Raw genomic sequence first — 14,171 nt, forward strand, 5'->3', positions numbered from 1 at the left:
CAATTTCTGCACAGCATTTTATGTGTGCATGACTACTAACCAGCCATCCATCACAATGAATGGCCACAAGCAAACTGTGGCCAACAGCAGAGTGACCACCAGTGGTGGAATATGCTCAGAAGCATAACATGCTCATGTTCAGTGGTTGCTTCTGGATTCTCCCCCTGCCCCCCCCCCCCCCCCTCCCCCCTCCAGCACCAAGCACCAGCTTTTCTGAACTATGTAAATGAGAGTTATCCTTGAAAAACATTCTTCACTGCCGTAAGTCTCCTGGCCTCAATTTCCACTAATCCACTGACTCCACACCCTCTACCTTCATCTCCCTTTCCTCTGTCCTGGATCCCCTCCCTTTCACCAGCTCCAGTGGCTAGTGTTGCATCCCAATCCCATACATCTACTGCCTCTCGTTTCCATATTCCTATTGTTGTATTCTGAGTGCTGAAGACTGCTGATGGTGGCCTCCTGTTGACATAGTGTGTGGTACTAGTTGCACCAATCCAAGGGCCATGTGCCTCAGGCTCTCAGCAGTTGGAGGAAGTGGTCGCTTATGGCTGCCTCTTGTGGTAAACTGCATAATCATTACTGCCAACTTTGTATAGTGGAATGATGCCCCCTGCATAAAATATTTGTCCAAAAGCATTTGGTTTGTGTCCATGCCAAGAATTCAATGACAATGTTAGATACATTACTTAAAATTGATGATCCTTTTAGTAAATTCTTAAGTCTGTCTGAGGAAGTATACTCTGTCATTACTTGGAGTTTACTGTCTGCTTTTAATAGAATTGGTAGATGTGTCTTAAAACTACATGTTACTGTATGTTTCCAGGCTATGTGCTGAACTACAAACATGAGCATGGAAGTTGGGAAGAAGTACTCTTGGAAGCTGAAAGAACCTCTCACATTCTGAAAAATTTGCGTTGTGGTGGCACATACCAGGTTTACATCACAGCACATAATAATGTGGGAAGTAGTCATCCAAGTCCTACAGTTACTGTTATAACCAAAGGCACCAGTAAGTTGTTCACGGTACCATTCATTTTAGTGTTTAGTGAATAATTCTTTGTGAATTGTCTGATTTACCATCATTTAATGAAACAAATTTTATAAGATATAACTAATAAAACTTTGGTTACATTTGTTGTAAGATAATGACTTCAGACAGATTTTCATAACTTTTTTTGTACAAAATACATTTCAGAATTTTATACCTCTTAGACCAGATGATAGCTATCATTCCCTGAGCTTTATCTGTACTCCTTGAGAGTGCTTGTTTCTCAGGTCAGTCAGAGTGGTCTTGAAAGTTCACCCTGAAAGACAAACATACTGTGTGTGGAGGGAATCTGCCAGTGATGTAGAATAGTTCAATGTGTCTTTCTTGTGAGAGCAAATACCTGTGTTGGCACCTTACCAGATCTGTTAGCTGTTAAAGAAACTGTTTGCTTCTGGCCTCGTGCATGGTCCAGAATTATATAGGACTTGTTGTTCATGCTGTTTACTTTGCTCTGTCTGCAACATTTTTACAGTTTTTACTTTTTTTGGTTCATGTTCAGACCCAGCCATGATACTGATATGTCATGCTTCACAGTTTCATGTTGTTATCCACCATGTCCCAGAATTTGCTAACTGGATGCTTTTGCCTATATTTTGTACTGAACAGAGTTTGCAGATTTTTAAGTGTGGCAGTTTTGTACTCCATATACGAGGGTAATCCCAAAAGTAATGTCTCCTATTTTTTTATAAGTACATACACCTGTTTATTTCTACAATGGTTTACATCAGTTTACAGCTTGAACATTTAGCTATTTTTCCACATAATCACCATCTCTATTGATACATTTTTGTAGACACTGTGGCAGTTTTTGTATGCCCATGCCATACCAGCTCACCGCCATGCTGTTCAGCTAGTTATGAACCTCTTCTTTCACCTCGTCGTCGGAGCTGAATCACTGGGACCACAATTAATGCTGACAGGTACTGTAAGACTCTGAAAAAACTCAAATAGACAATTCAGAACCAGAGAAGAGGAATGTTGAGAAAGAGCGTACACATTCTCCATGACAACGCTCGCCCACACATTGCTCGGCAAACCGTTGCTCTCCTGCAACAGTTTCAGTGGAACATAATCACTCACCCACCCTATAGTCCTGACTTGGTGCCTAGTGACTATCACCTGTTCCCTACGTTAAAAGAACATTTGGCCGGAAAGCGATTCAGCTCCGACGACGAGGTGAAAGAAGAGGTGAAAGAAGAGGTTCATAACTTTCTGAACAGCATGGCGGTGAGCTGGTATGACATGGGCATACAAAAACTGCCTCAGAGTCTACAAAAATGCATCAAGAGGAATGGTGATTATGTCGAAAAATAGCTAAATGTTCAAGCTGTAAACTTATGTAATTCATTGTAGAAATAAACAGATCTATGTACTTATAAAAAAAGTAGGAGCTCACTTATGGGGTTACCCTCGTATTAATAATGTTAGCAATGTAAGAAAAGATAGTTTGCTACTTACCGTAAAGAAGACATGTCAGGTTGCAGACAGGCACAATTACAAGACACTTACATAAACCTTTTGGCCACAGCCTTCATCCATAAAGAGAGACACATACTATTCACACACATAAGCAGGCTCACCTCAGGCACGAATGACTGCCAACTTCAGCATCTCAGGCATAACTTAAGTTACGCAGGAGTATATAGAGGGTCTATACAAGGGTGATGTACTTGAGGACAATATTATGGAAATGGAAGAGGATGTAGATGAAGATGAAATGGGAGATATGATACTGCGTGAAGAGTTTGACAGAGCACTGAAAGACCTGACTTGAAACAAGGCTCCGGGGAGTAGACAACATTCCATTAGAACTACTGACGGCCTTGGGAGAGCCAGTCCTGACAAAACTCTACCATCTGGTGAGCAAGATGTATGAGACAGGCAAAATACCCTCAGACTTCAAAAAGAATATAATAATTCCAATCCCAAAGAAAACAGGTGTTCACAGATGTGAAAATTACCGAACTATCAGTTTAATAAGTCACAGCTGCAAAATACTAACACAAATTCTTTACAGACAAATGGAAAAACTGGTAGAAGCCGACCTCGGTGAAGATCAGTTTGGATTCTACAGAAATGTTGGAACACGTGAGGCAATACTGACCCTACGACTTATCTTAGAAAATAGATTAAGGAAAGGCAAACCTACATTTCTAGCATTTGTAGACTTAGAGAAAGCTTTTGACAATGTTGACTGGAATACTCTCTTTCAAATTCTAAAGGTGGCAGGGGTAAAATACAGGGAGCGAAAGACCATTTACAATTTGTACAGAAACCAGATGGCAGTTATAAGAGTCGAGGGGCATGAAAGGGAAGCAGCGGTTGGGAAGGGAGTGAGTCAGGGTTGCAGCCTGTCCCCGATGTTATTCAATCTGTATATTGAGCAAGCAGTAAAGGTAACAAAAGAAAAATTCAGAGTAGGTCCATGGAGAAGAAATAAAAATGTTGAGGTTTGCCGATGACATTGTAATTCTGTCAGACACAGCAAAGGACTTGGAAGAGCAGTTGAATGGAATGGACAGTGTCTTGAAAGGAGGATGTAAGATGAACATCAACAAAAGCAAAACGAGGATAATGGAATGTAGTTGAATTAATTCGGGTGATGCTGAGGGAATTAGATTAGGAAATGAGACACTTAAAGTGGTAAAGGAGTTTTGCTATTTGTGGAGCAAAATAACTGATGATGGTCGAAGTAGAGAGGATATAAAATGTAGACTGGCAATGGCAAGGAAAGTGTTTCTGAAGAAGACAAATTTATTAACATCGAGTATAGATTTAAATGTCAGAAAGTCGTTTCTGAAAGTATTTTTATGGAGTGTAGCCATGTATGGAAGTGAAACATGGATGATAAATAGTTTGGACAAGAAGAGAATAGAACCTTTCGAAATGTGGTGCTACAGAAGAATGCTGAAGATTAGATGGGTAGATCACATAACTAATGAGGAGGTATTGAATAGAATTGGGGAGAAGAGAGAATTGGGGGAGAAGAGGAGCTTGTATCACAACTTGACAAGAAGAAGGGACCAGTTGGTAGGACATGTTCTGAGGTATCAAGGGATCACAAATTTAGCATTGGAGGGCAGCGTGGAGGGTAAAAATCATAGAGGGAGACCAAGAGATGAGTACACAAAGCAGATTCAGAAGGATGTAGGTTGCAGTAAGTACTGGGAGATGAAGAAGCTTGCACAGGATAGAGTAGCACGGAGAGCTGCATCAAACCAGTCTCAGGACTGAAGACAACAACAACAACAACAACAACAACAACAACACAGTGGTGGAAACCACATGCTCATCCATGTGCTAACTATCCAATATAAGGCTATACCAGTCCAGGTAAGAAGCAGTGATGGTCATAATTCACTTTTTGAGGCAAGTCAGATAATAGCAACTGAGAGTGGATCTGCTGCTAGTCGACCTCATATTTGCCTCCTACATAAGTTCCTGTGACTGGTCTGCGATATTGTCAGATTTCCCACAGCAGGCACTCTTGCCAGAAAAGGGCAGTGCATTATCTAAGGTTTCCAAAAAATATTCCACTTTATCTGAGTTCTTGCTAGCATCCTCATTTATAGGAGCATGACAGTAATTAGCATTTAAATTTTTTTTTCATACTGCAATGTTAGAAGGGACAGTCATTCTGATGGATAATAAAAATTTGTAGTAGAGTCCATCACATTACAGCTCATGAGAAATACCATTCCTAGATATGGAATACGACAGTTGTAACTATTTCCTACTCTTCCTTAAAAGCTGTGATAGTTCTAGAATTCCATAGTGTTGTTATCTGTGAACTATGTTTGCTTTAATACCAAAATATAAATTGTTGTCTTAGTTTTCCAGTTTCTAAGACAGAATTTGTGTTCAATGTTCGAATATCATTAATATTATATGTAAAATTTGGATCAATAGTGCAGTGAAATAGTTAATGCAGACAGTTAATTAGTGAAATTTTGGGTTCAATTATTGCAGTTTCTTTACTCTTTAAAAAGTATGTCTGAATTGCACTGGTGACCATACTTTTGTCTTGCTATAACTCGTAAGTACAGTTTAGTGTGACCTGTTACCTAGCAGAAATACTTTACAATCTGCTTTATTTTGGGTAGTGACTATAGTACATTTTGGGGAAGGATATGTAACTTCAGTCTGATTGCCTAAACAAATCTGTAGTAACATGATAACAATGAACTTTTTGTAAAATAACATATCAAGTGACATATAATCTTGTGTATGAGTGAGTATTATTATCTGTATTAACAAACTTATCACTTAAATCCAATCTAATACAAAATAGTCTTGTTTTATTCAACAAACTGTTCAATCCCATTATTGAAGATTTAAGGGCTTTGATTGATTGCTAATTAAACCCTTTTAATATTTACAGCTAGTGGTTTCATCTTATGATTCAGTGCTTTTACCATTCACAGTATTGAATCACAAGACAAATTAGGATAAAAAAATACAAGGTGACAAATTCAAAAGGTAGCTAGACCTAACTATAAATAATCTTGTTGTTTGTGTAGAGCCACAAGAGATATATCACAATCAACAATCTGATATTTATAAAATTTCAAGAGAGTGGTGAACTCTGTGTAAAGTGCTTCGACTGCAGCAGGGTCTGAGAACCATGCTTTGACATACACACTGACAAGGAAGAAACAAATTGCTTCCTTTTTGAGGTGATCAGTCAAATTTAGCACAGAACACAAATTTTTTCTACTAATAAATGGCTTTTGTCATCCAACTTGTGCAATAGATAGCCCCTGGAACAAATAAATATATTTGAGAGTCATCACTGTTTGACTTCCTCCTCTCCTTTTTCACTTGTGGTGATGGAAGTTTTGAGACAGTATTTTTGTTTGATATTCCTGACACTATCTCAAAATCAAGTAACTCCAATTCAACATTAATGGAACTTGATGCCAGAAATGTGGTAATTCAGTTAGAGCAAATGGTAAGAAAGCTTTGAATGAAAGTAAGTCAGACAACTGAAATACAAGTAAAATTAACAACATTTAATGAGTTGAGAGTTTTCTCTTCTTTTACTTTCAAGTGTATTCATTTATAACAGTCATGTGATAAATGCATAAATAATTGATTTAGTGAATCGATTAATTTCAAGTTCGCTTTGCTCTCACCACTTCCAATCTTATACGCTTTCTCAGAGGCTCTTCTGTTTTTCTCAAGAAGCTGTTAGTCAATTCCATACACCACAGCTGTCCTTTAGACTGTTATTGATCAAAAATGTCATCAAGATTTATCAAAATTTGTTTCTTTTGGCTTATTATTGTCCAATCACCTTCCAGTTTGTTTTTGTAGTTGCCACCACTGTTCACATGAAACTTCTAATTTTGGTACAGTTTCTCAGCTTCTGTCAGAATTTATGCCAGTTTGCAATAAATCATCACTTCCTGTATAGATAGTATGCGACTTTGATGCACAGTTAATTTACACATCTGCAGATTGTAGGTGAAAATCTTTAATGTTTATTTGACAGATGACAGTTTGCTTTCTTCCATAAACAAACTGACAAATGAATACATTGTCCTTGCTACAACTGTTGCCTTCCCTCAAAAGTGGAAGACTGCTGGGGTGGTCAGTGTTGGGTGTTAAAATAAATGGTTCTGCTCAGTGCTCTCTCTCTCTCTCTCTCTCTCTCTCTCTCTCTCTCTCTCTCACACACTCTACCTGTCTGCAGTCATTCCCATGTCATATCACACAACCTATGCAATGTGTGACATGAGAATGCATTCCATTAAGGAGACTAAAGTAAACAAAACTGCCTGTATTTGTTATTAGATGAATTTGTCATGCAGAAATAATATTTTGCAACATTGATGGTTTAATCTTTATGAATTTTCCAGTTTGAAGACACAGGAGCACCTGTTACCGTTGTCCTACTGAGCCCAAATTCCACACAACTCATTTTTTATAACTGAAGTGTAGACAAATAAAAATTTTAAAAAATTAAAAAGTACCAGATAAAAGCCACCCTACTGCATATCTTGCAAACACACCCTTAAAGATCTTATAATTCTTGTACTCAATGTGAAGTACATGTACTCCATAATGGTATTTACTGCTTATCAAATAATGAGTTTTAACTGAACTGTATTTTTCACAATTACAATACAAGAAAAAAAAATCTTTGTCTTATATTCAGAGTTGAGTTATACACTCTCATGCAAATTTTTTCCAGCAACATTCCAAGTCACATAAAACAAGAAATTACAAATTCCTTCCAATTAAAAGGAAAAGACCTCAGTAAGTCTAAAATCTGGGACTGAAAAACGACTGTTAAGTACATGACAAATAAAAATGTTCATTGTAAAGATGCGTGACAAACAGTAGTGTGTTGTAAATATGCCTCTGGCTTGCCTTTCTTGGAAAAATATCAATGAATTCATGCAAATAGAAGCTTCCAACATGAAATAAACAGAAGCTATTTAATACAGCTGATGAAGCAACAGCTTTTATCCAAGTATCAACTTTCCTTCTAATTTACTAGGTTAAACATTAGTAGTGTAAGTGCAAATAGTGTTGAGCAGCATAGTCAGATTTTATTGTGCTGAGGTCTCCTAACACCCAACAAAAATTTAATTCATTGTAATTTCTGTTAATAATTTTATGAAAAGGATGAAATTTCTATTATATTATGAGCAACCAAATACTGCAGAGCTAATGAAAATCAGTGAAATTTCTTTACAGGACCAAAGATCCCAAACTACAAAAGCATGGTCACATCAAATGCTACTTCTCTTTCCTTACATCTGCAAACTTGGCCAGATGGTGGATGCCCAATTTTGTACTTCGTTGTTGAATATCGAATTTTGAAAAGCAATGCCAAATGGATTTTGATCAACAATAGTGCACCTTCAAGAAACTTCTTAATAAGAGACCTTCAGCCAGCCACTTGGTATGAGCTCCGAATTACGGCTCACAATAGTGCTGGGTCAACAACAGCGCATTTCACAAGTGCCACAACAACAGTTTTGGGAGGTAAGTGACACATCTTTCATTTAACCTCAGGCAATGCACTTTTTTATATGATCTAGGATATAAATTTTACAGTGTATCTTCATGAAAATATAAACTAGCATTTCTGATCACTTTAATAGCAACAGTTGCTCCAGTGAGTGAGAGACAAAACCTGAAAAGTATCTTACACTTCTATGAGGATGTTTATTTAATGGTACCTATTGTCTGCTCAAGTATCCTCATGCTGTCTGCAGGGATATTTTTCTATGTGGCCATACACAGAAAGTAAGTTACTGAATGTACTGTTAATCAGCAGATACATTCTCCATGTTTCTGTAAAGGCAGAGTTTTCTCATTTCATCTTTCAGACACTGTCTGCAAAGTGCAGAACGGAAAAATAGCCTAGGTGTACCTGAGAGCTTAAGCATTAGCAAGGAAGCTGCTGAAATGGACAATAAGAAGAATTTTCAACAAATATATTCATCATCACCAACCAAATCCGATGGGCACCATAAAGCCACAGAAAAATCTTCTGGTAAGTTTGTGGATCAAATTTTTGAGATTGCACTTTGGCTTTCCCATAATATTTCATCAACTTCCTTAGGTGCCTTACTCATGTGAGTCAAGAAGATTGGTTGCTTACTGTTTGGACTCCTAAAAAAGACAGTGAATGGAAAGGCCACATGCCACAAGTACAGTCTATCTAGCTCATAGCTTGACTGGAGTTGAAACAGTAAGCAACACAGATCTCTACTCGAGTCAGTGCTGAGAATGGTAACTAAGAAACCTGTTATAATATTGTGAGAAAAATTATATCACCTACTTGGCTACAGATCTGGGGATGAATATACAGAATGTTACAAAACAATACTTGCAAACATTGAGTGGCTGTGGAGTGTTTCTTGATAAATAATTAGAGGAGATGAATATATGTTGGAAAACGCCATCCAGCAATGCTACAGAGCATCAAATTTATTGGGACTAACATCAGTCTCTAGGGCACCCCTTCGGCAGTAAGTGAGAGATTTTACAGTGCTACTGCACTGAATGGTTGATAAAGTGTTGCTCCATATTTGATGGCACCTAATGTTCTGAATGACATCAGGGCCATAACAATAAGTTCTGTTTGCAGTGAATCAGTGTATAAAACTCCTGTTTGCTGCCAAAGTGATAGACTTGCAGTAGATATTGGCCCCTATAGTTTTAGTACTCTGTGGAATCATTGGATTGTTTTTCCAGACATGGGCTCCTATTCAGTATTTGTTCCTTGAGACACTCTCTACAACCTCATAAAATTTGTCAGTATCATTTTGTTACACCCTTTATCTACATTTTATGTACACAGTTCCACATTAATACTCACAATAACAATAATTTCATACCACTTAAATATGATAACAGATATGTATTAGAGTATCATATGATATTCACTTACATGACAGTGACCACAAATGTTATCATTAATTATGGAACTCTGTTGGCCTTCTTTACAAACAGTAAAAAGGTCACAGTGCAAGGTGAGCCTCTTCCATCAGTGTTCCAGATACTCATAAATATTATAGATGCAATTTTCCAGTAGAAATTTCTTGATTTCAGATGTGAGACTGCTTATTTGGCTTTTAACTCTTGTGAGAAGTTGCTTTGCATCATTAGTTCTGCAAAATTAAGGTGTCAGAGCCCAACAGTTCTGTTTTCTGACTAATGAGGAGTGTTGTTTTGCTTGAGTTATTTTCTTCTTTTTATTTTGGCTACCTAAGGACTACATCAATTTGGAACAAGTTCTTCTCTTCTAGTCTTTATCCTTACACAATGTTCTTTCAGTTTCATTCTTTGCAACCTGCTTCACTTTTCTTTCCTTGACTTTTTTTCATGGTACTAATTCTGTTCTGATACCTATCGCAGCCTCAATTTTTTATTTGAAAGTGCATTATTATAAATATCTGTTTACTGTATTTTTGTTTTTCTCAGCTATATTTGAACCACTTGGCTCCAGTGTACTTTGATTTTCCACAGACAAGAGACTTCAATTTGTGATGTGTCATCTTCTACTGGCCCATTTCATGATGTGTCCAAATAACATAATCCTCCTGTTCCTGATGGTGTCTGGAGTCCTCTTGATCTGGATGTGCAGTTCTTGGTTTGCTTATTTTCTGTATTGACTGTCTCTTGTTCTTTGAGTTCCCACTATTCCCCTTAGAACCCCTCAGTCCTCAAGTTCTAACTTCCTAAATAATTCTCTTCTTGCAAATTTCAGACTTACTGCTAGATATAAAGTCTTAATTTGTACTGATCGAAAGTTCTTTATTGTAGGTGTTCAAAGTGAACTTGTACGCTAAGTCCATCTTGTTTATTCAGGCTCCCATAGCTATGTTTTATGGTAGATGAGTTTCTACTCATTCTCCTTGGTATTTAAGTCTCCTGGTCATGTTATGATGATGGTGGTCAGTGTTTGCTTTTAGATGTCCATTACATAGCCCTCCGAATACACATTACATTGCAAGATATGTATGCCTGGAAGAATAACAAAGCTCAACTACTTAAACAGTGGTTTTCACGGACTCTCATGTTTTGTTGTGATTTTTTTAAAGTATAAAACTTGATTTCCAACTGCACCAGTAGTATTTTCCATAATTTATGACTGAATGGAAGGATACAAGTTAAGCATTTTTTTAATACTATTCACTGCAGATAGAGGTTAAAATCCTGAGGACAAAGCAAAAAGTTGTAATAATGTTGGAACACATTTATAAGGAGTAGTCAAATTAAAACAAGTCAGATGGGAAAAAGTAAATCAACCATTCATTATTTCAAAAATAATCACCATAACTGTTAATACATCTGTCCTGCTGTGAGACAATGTGGTCAATGCCTTTATAAAAAAAAGTTTGTGGTTGTAGCCAGGGGGTGCACACCTTTGTCCAAAGCATATCAACAGTCATAAAGGTTCTTCTTCAGGACTCCAAAAATAAGGAAATTGCATGGGGGGAGCTCACATGTTGCCAAGGTTATTTTGACTATGCTGCAGAAGTTTCATGAGAAGCCCTTACACATCCATCACACAGTCTCGATCTCTCTCAAAGCAATTACCATATTTGTTGAGCCCTGAAGAAAGACATTCATTGGAGGAAGAGGTATATGCCTAGCAACATTCATAAGCAACCGGAAACATTTTTCCATGAAGGCACTGACCACCTTGTCTCACAGTGGGATAAATGTATCGACAGTTGTGGCAATTACTTTTGAAATAATAAACAATTTACTTACTTTTTTCCATCTGTCTCATATTTGTTTGACTGACCCTTATAAATCCATCAACTTTTTTCCCTCCATTGTTTGATTAACCAATACAGCATATGTGAAGGCCGAAGAATGGTATAATGCCAAGTGGAGATCCAGTTACACCAGATTTATAGGATCTCCACTTGGCAATATGTCGGTATATCTTTCCAAGAAGCTGGCATTCATGTCAATATGCTGCAGCATATCCATAGCAAACTGTTGTCAGCACATTTGTAATTAAATGTTGCAGAATTTGCAGTTTCTAAGCTTGCAAATGAAGCTGGTGGTATTCTTCTACACGATGAAGTTTTACTCATGGTACATTAAGTTGCCTAATGCCTGCTGACTTGAATTACAGGGGCTTCTTGCAAACACTTGTCTGATGTTCTCAACTACCTCCTCCAAAACACTGCAGCATGCACTGCCTGAATGTTTCAGAACACTTCCAGTTGCCAGTAACTCATGATACCATTCCTTAATTGCTTTCACGTAAGGTGAATCACATCCACGCAACCTACAATAATTTCTGTGCACCGTGATCGGCAATTTTGTCTCTGCAAATCACTTTACCGCCTGCTGTGGAGCTGCCATTTTCAATTCGTGCAATCATGCTGCACTGTGGCAACAACAGTTGGCATGTCTAACATGGGGCTACAAATTCTTTGAGATGCTGCAGCATATGGTGCAATTTCATTATCATATGTACTATAATTCTTTTATTTTTATTTTTTTCATGGGCCTTTGAAATGTGGGAGGTTTGAAAAGGACACCCTGTACTTTTGTTATTTGGTGTGCACCACCAAGTAATGGGCTGTTTTCAGGTGAGAGTATCAAAGACTTTACTCTAGTCTATAAAGACTAAAGATATTTTTTTTCCCTGGGTGTCTTAGTGTTTCTTGAGTTTGCTCTATTAAGCAATTCATTGCATAAAGGGTTCTTCTTCCCTTTCTGAAACCAAACTGGTTTTCTAGAATTTGGACATCTACTTCAGTGTTAAGCCTGCTGGTTAAGATTTCCAAGAAAAATTTGAAAGATGTTTTTTCAAGGGCTATGCCTCTGTATGAGCCCATTCATCACTGATGTTCTCCGTTGTGGTATTTTCCCTGTGCTCCTGCAATTGTTGAATAGTTCCATCCAGCACTCTCCTATCACATGATAGGATTCTTTGAGGTGTTCTGTATATTTGCTGTCGGACCCTGAAACCTTTATAATTTTTTGCCTTTATCAGTAAGGATATTTCTTATCTTGTTATACGGGTGTGACATTCTATTGTTTCCATTGTGCTGTATTCACAGGCTGTCTACTTGTGTTGTCGTGAAATTGGTTTCCCCAAGGATGCATGGAAATTCCTTTGATTGCTGGTGGTTTTGGGTTTCTGACTACTATGAACAGATTCTTTGAGCATATTCTGCTCACACTTTATTAGTGTTTTGTATAATCTTCTGTGTCTGTCCTGTAGTGACAGTGTAGTGTAGTGTGGTAGTGATTTATGATTTCCTAGCTTTTATGTTTGTACTTATCAAGACAAGTAGGAGCATGATTTGCATAAGGGTTTTATTTACAGGGTTTTTTTAAAAATTAGTTATGTAATGTGAGTTTCAATCAAATGGATACAGTGGAATACTGTACCATAATAATAATAATAATAATAATAATAATAATAATAATATTTTCCCTGCTTACCACCAGTAGAAATTAATTTTAATTTTTTTTTAGTGATAACTGATAAGGGTTTGCCTCTGTTGCTGAGTGTTTAGCCTGTCTGACTATCATATGGAAGACCTGGGTTCGATTTTCAGTGCTGCCACGAAATTTTCCTTGGCGGGAGGACTGGAATGGGGTGCACTCAGCCTCATGATGCTGACTGAGGAGCTACTTGAACTAGTAGTAGTGCTCCAGGTGTAACGGAACATATTAAAGGCTTTACTTTACCGAAGTATGCGATACCCTCCAAATTCAACCAGTTTAATGAGTATTTATGATTATAGAAAAGTTATTGTGTATGTTAACAATGATTGCATAACATGTCTGCATAAACAGTCAACCCATTAAATTATACTGAATAACTGACCCACACAAAAGTTTATATCACTTGATCACTGATACAGCAAATGTCATCATGTAAAAACACTAAGTTCATCTTAAATAATTAATATGAAGTACGAAAAATAGTGGCCAACTTAGGTATTTTGGATCTCCTTAAATAAAAATCACCCAGTGAAACCTATTTGTTCACTAGGAGCGTTTTCCTCAGTATTCACGTAAGCAATCCTATTTTAGACGAAAACCAATGTAATTCTTAATAATTCATGTTATTTACTTATTTATGCAAATTAGAGAAGTCAATTGACAAACTTCTAAAAAACGGCCTTTTTGTAACAGAGAATTATTCTGTCAAGTCAACAAATCTGTCTGTCATTTTAATAACATGTTAAATTATGTCACTCGATGCAAATTAATAACTTTTCTGCACAAATTATGATAACAGATGTACATGTGACTTATAAACTATATCTCTTTTTAGTAGTTCTTTGACAATGTTATAAATACAAGCTGCAAGAAGGGTCGAGAGGCAGTCGGAATGTCACTTTGGTAAAGTGTGTTTGTGTGTTATTGTTTGAGGTGGATAAACAATGCAAAGAACATGTAACGGAAGTACTACTTTGTGTTGAGTCATGGTCTTTGGTGGACAGTGGAATTAAGATGGCCATCAGAGTAATAAATATTTGAAGTTTACATATTTGTTGGTTTCGCTCGTTCTTTATCATCAAAAGCACATAAAAAACACGGGACCTCATGTTTTTAACCCTAGACAACCAGATGTAGAGCCAGCATCAGCATCGAGAGACAGCAGCGATCCAACAAG

At 37.2% G+C, this 14,171-nt stretch overlaps 1 protein-coding gene across 1 annotated transcript in view; it reads left to right on the forward strand.

Moving 5' to 3' along the window:
* The window catches only part of LOC126143752 (Down syndrome cell adhesion molecule-like protein Dscam2), a 726,918-nt gene that overhangs the window by 664,772 nt on the left and 47,975 nt on the right, over positions 1-14,171 (forward strand). Inside the window, exons 29-32 of the mRNA XM_049915449.1 lie at positions 827-1,012; positions 7,757-8,047; positions 8,167-8,311; positions 8,395-8,561. Of these exons, the coding sequence (XP_049771406.1) occupies positions 827-1,012; positions 7,757-8,047; positions 8,167-8,311; positions 8,395-8,561 (789 nt within the window). The remainder of the gene's footprint in view (positions 1-826; positions 1,013-7,756; positions 8,048-8,166; positions 8,312-8,394; positions 8,562-14,171) is intronic.

This window comes from Schistocerca cancellata, chromosome 1 (genome assembly GCF_023864275.1).
Source record: "Schistocerca cancellata isolate TAMUIC-IGC-003103 chromosome 1, iqSchCanc2.1, whole genome shotgun sequence".
Taxonomy (NCBI): domain Eukaryota; kingdom Metazoa; phylum Arthropoda; class Insecta; order Orthoptera; family Acrididae; genus Schistocerca; species Schistocerca cancellata.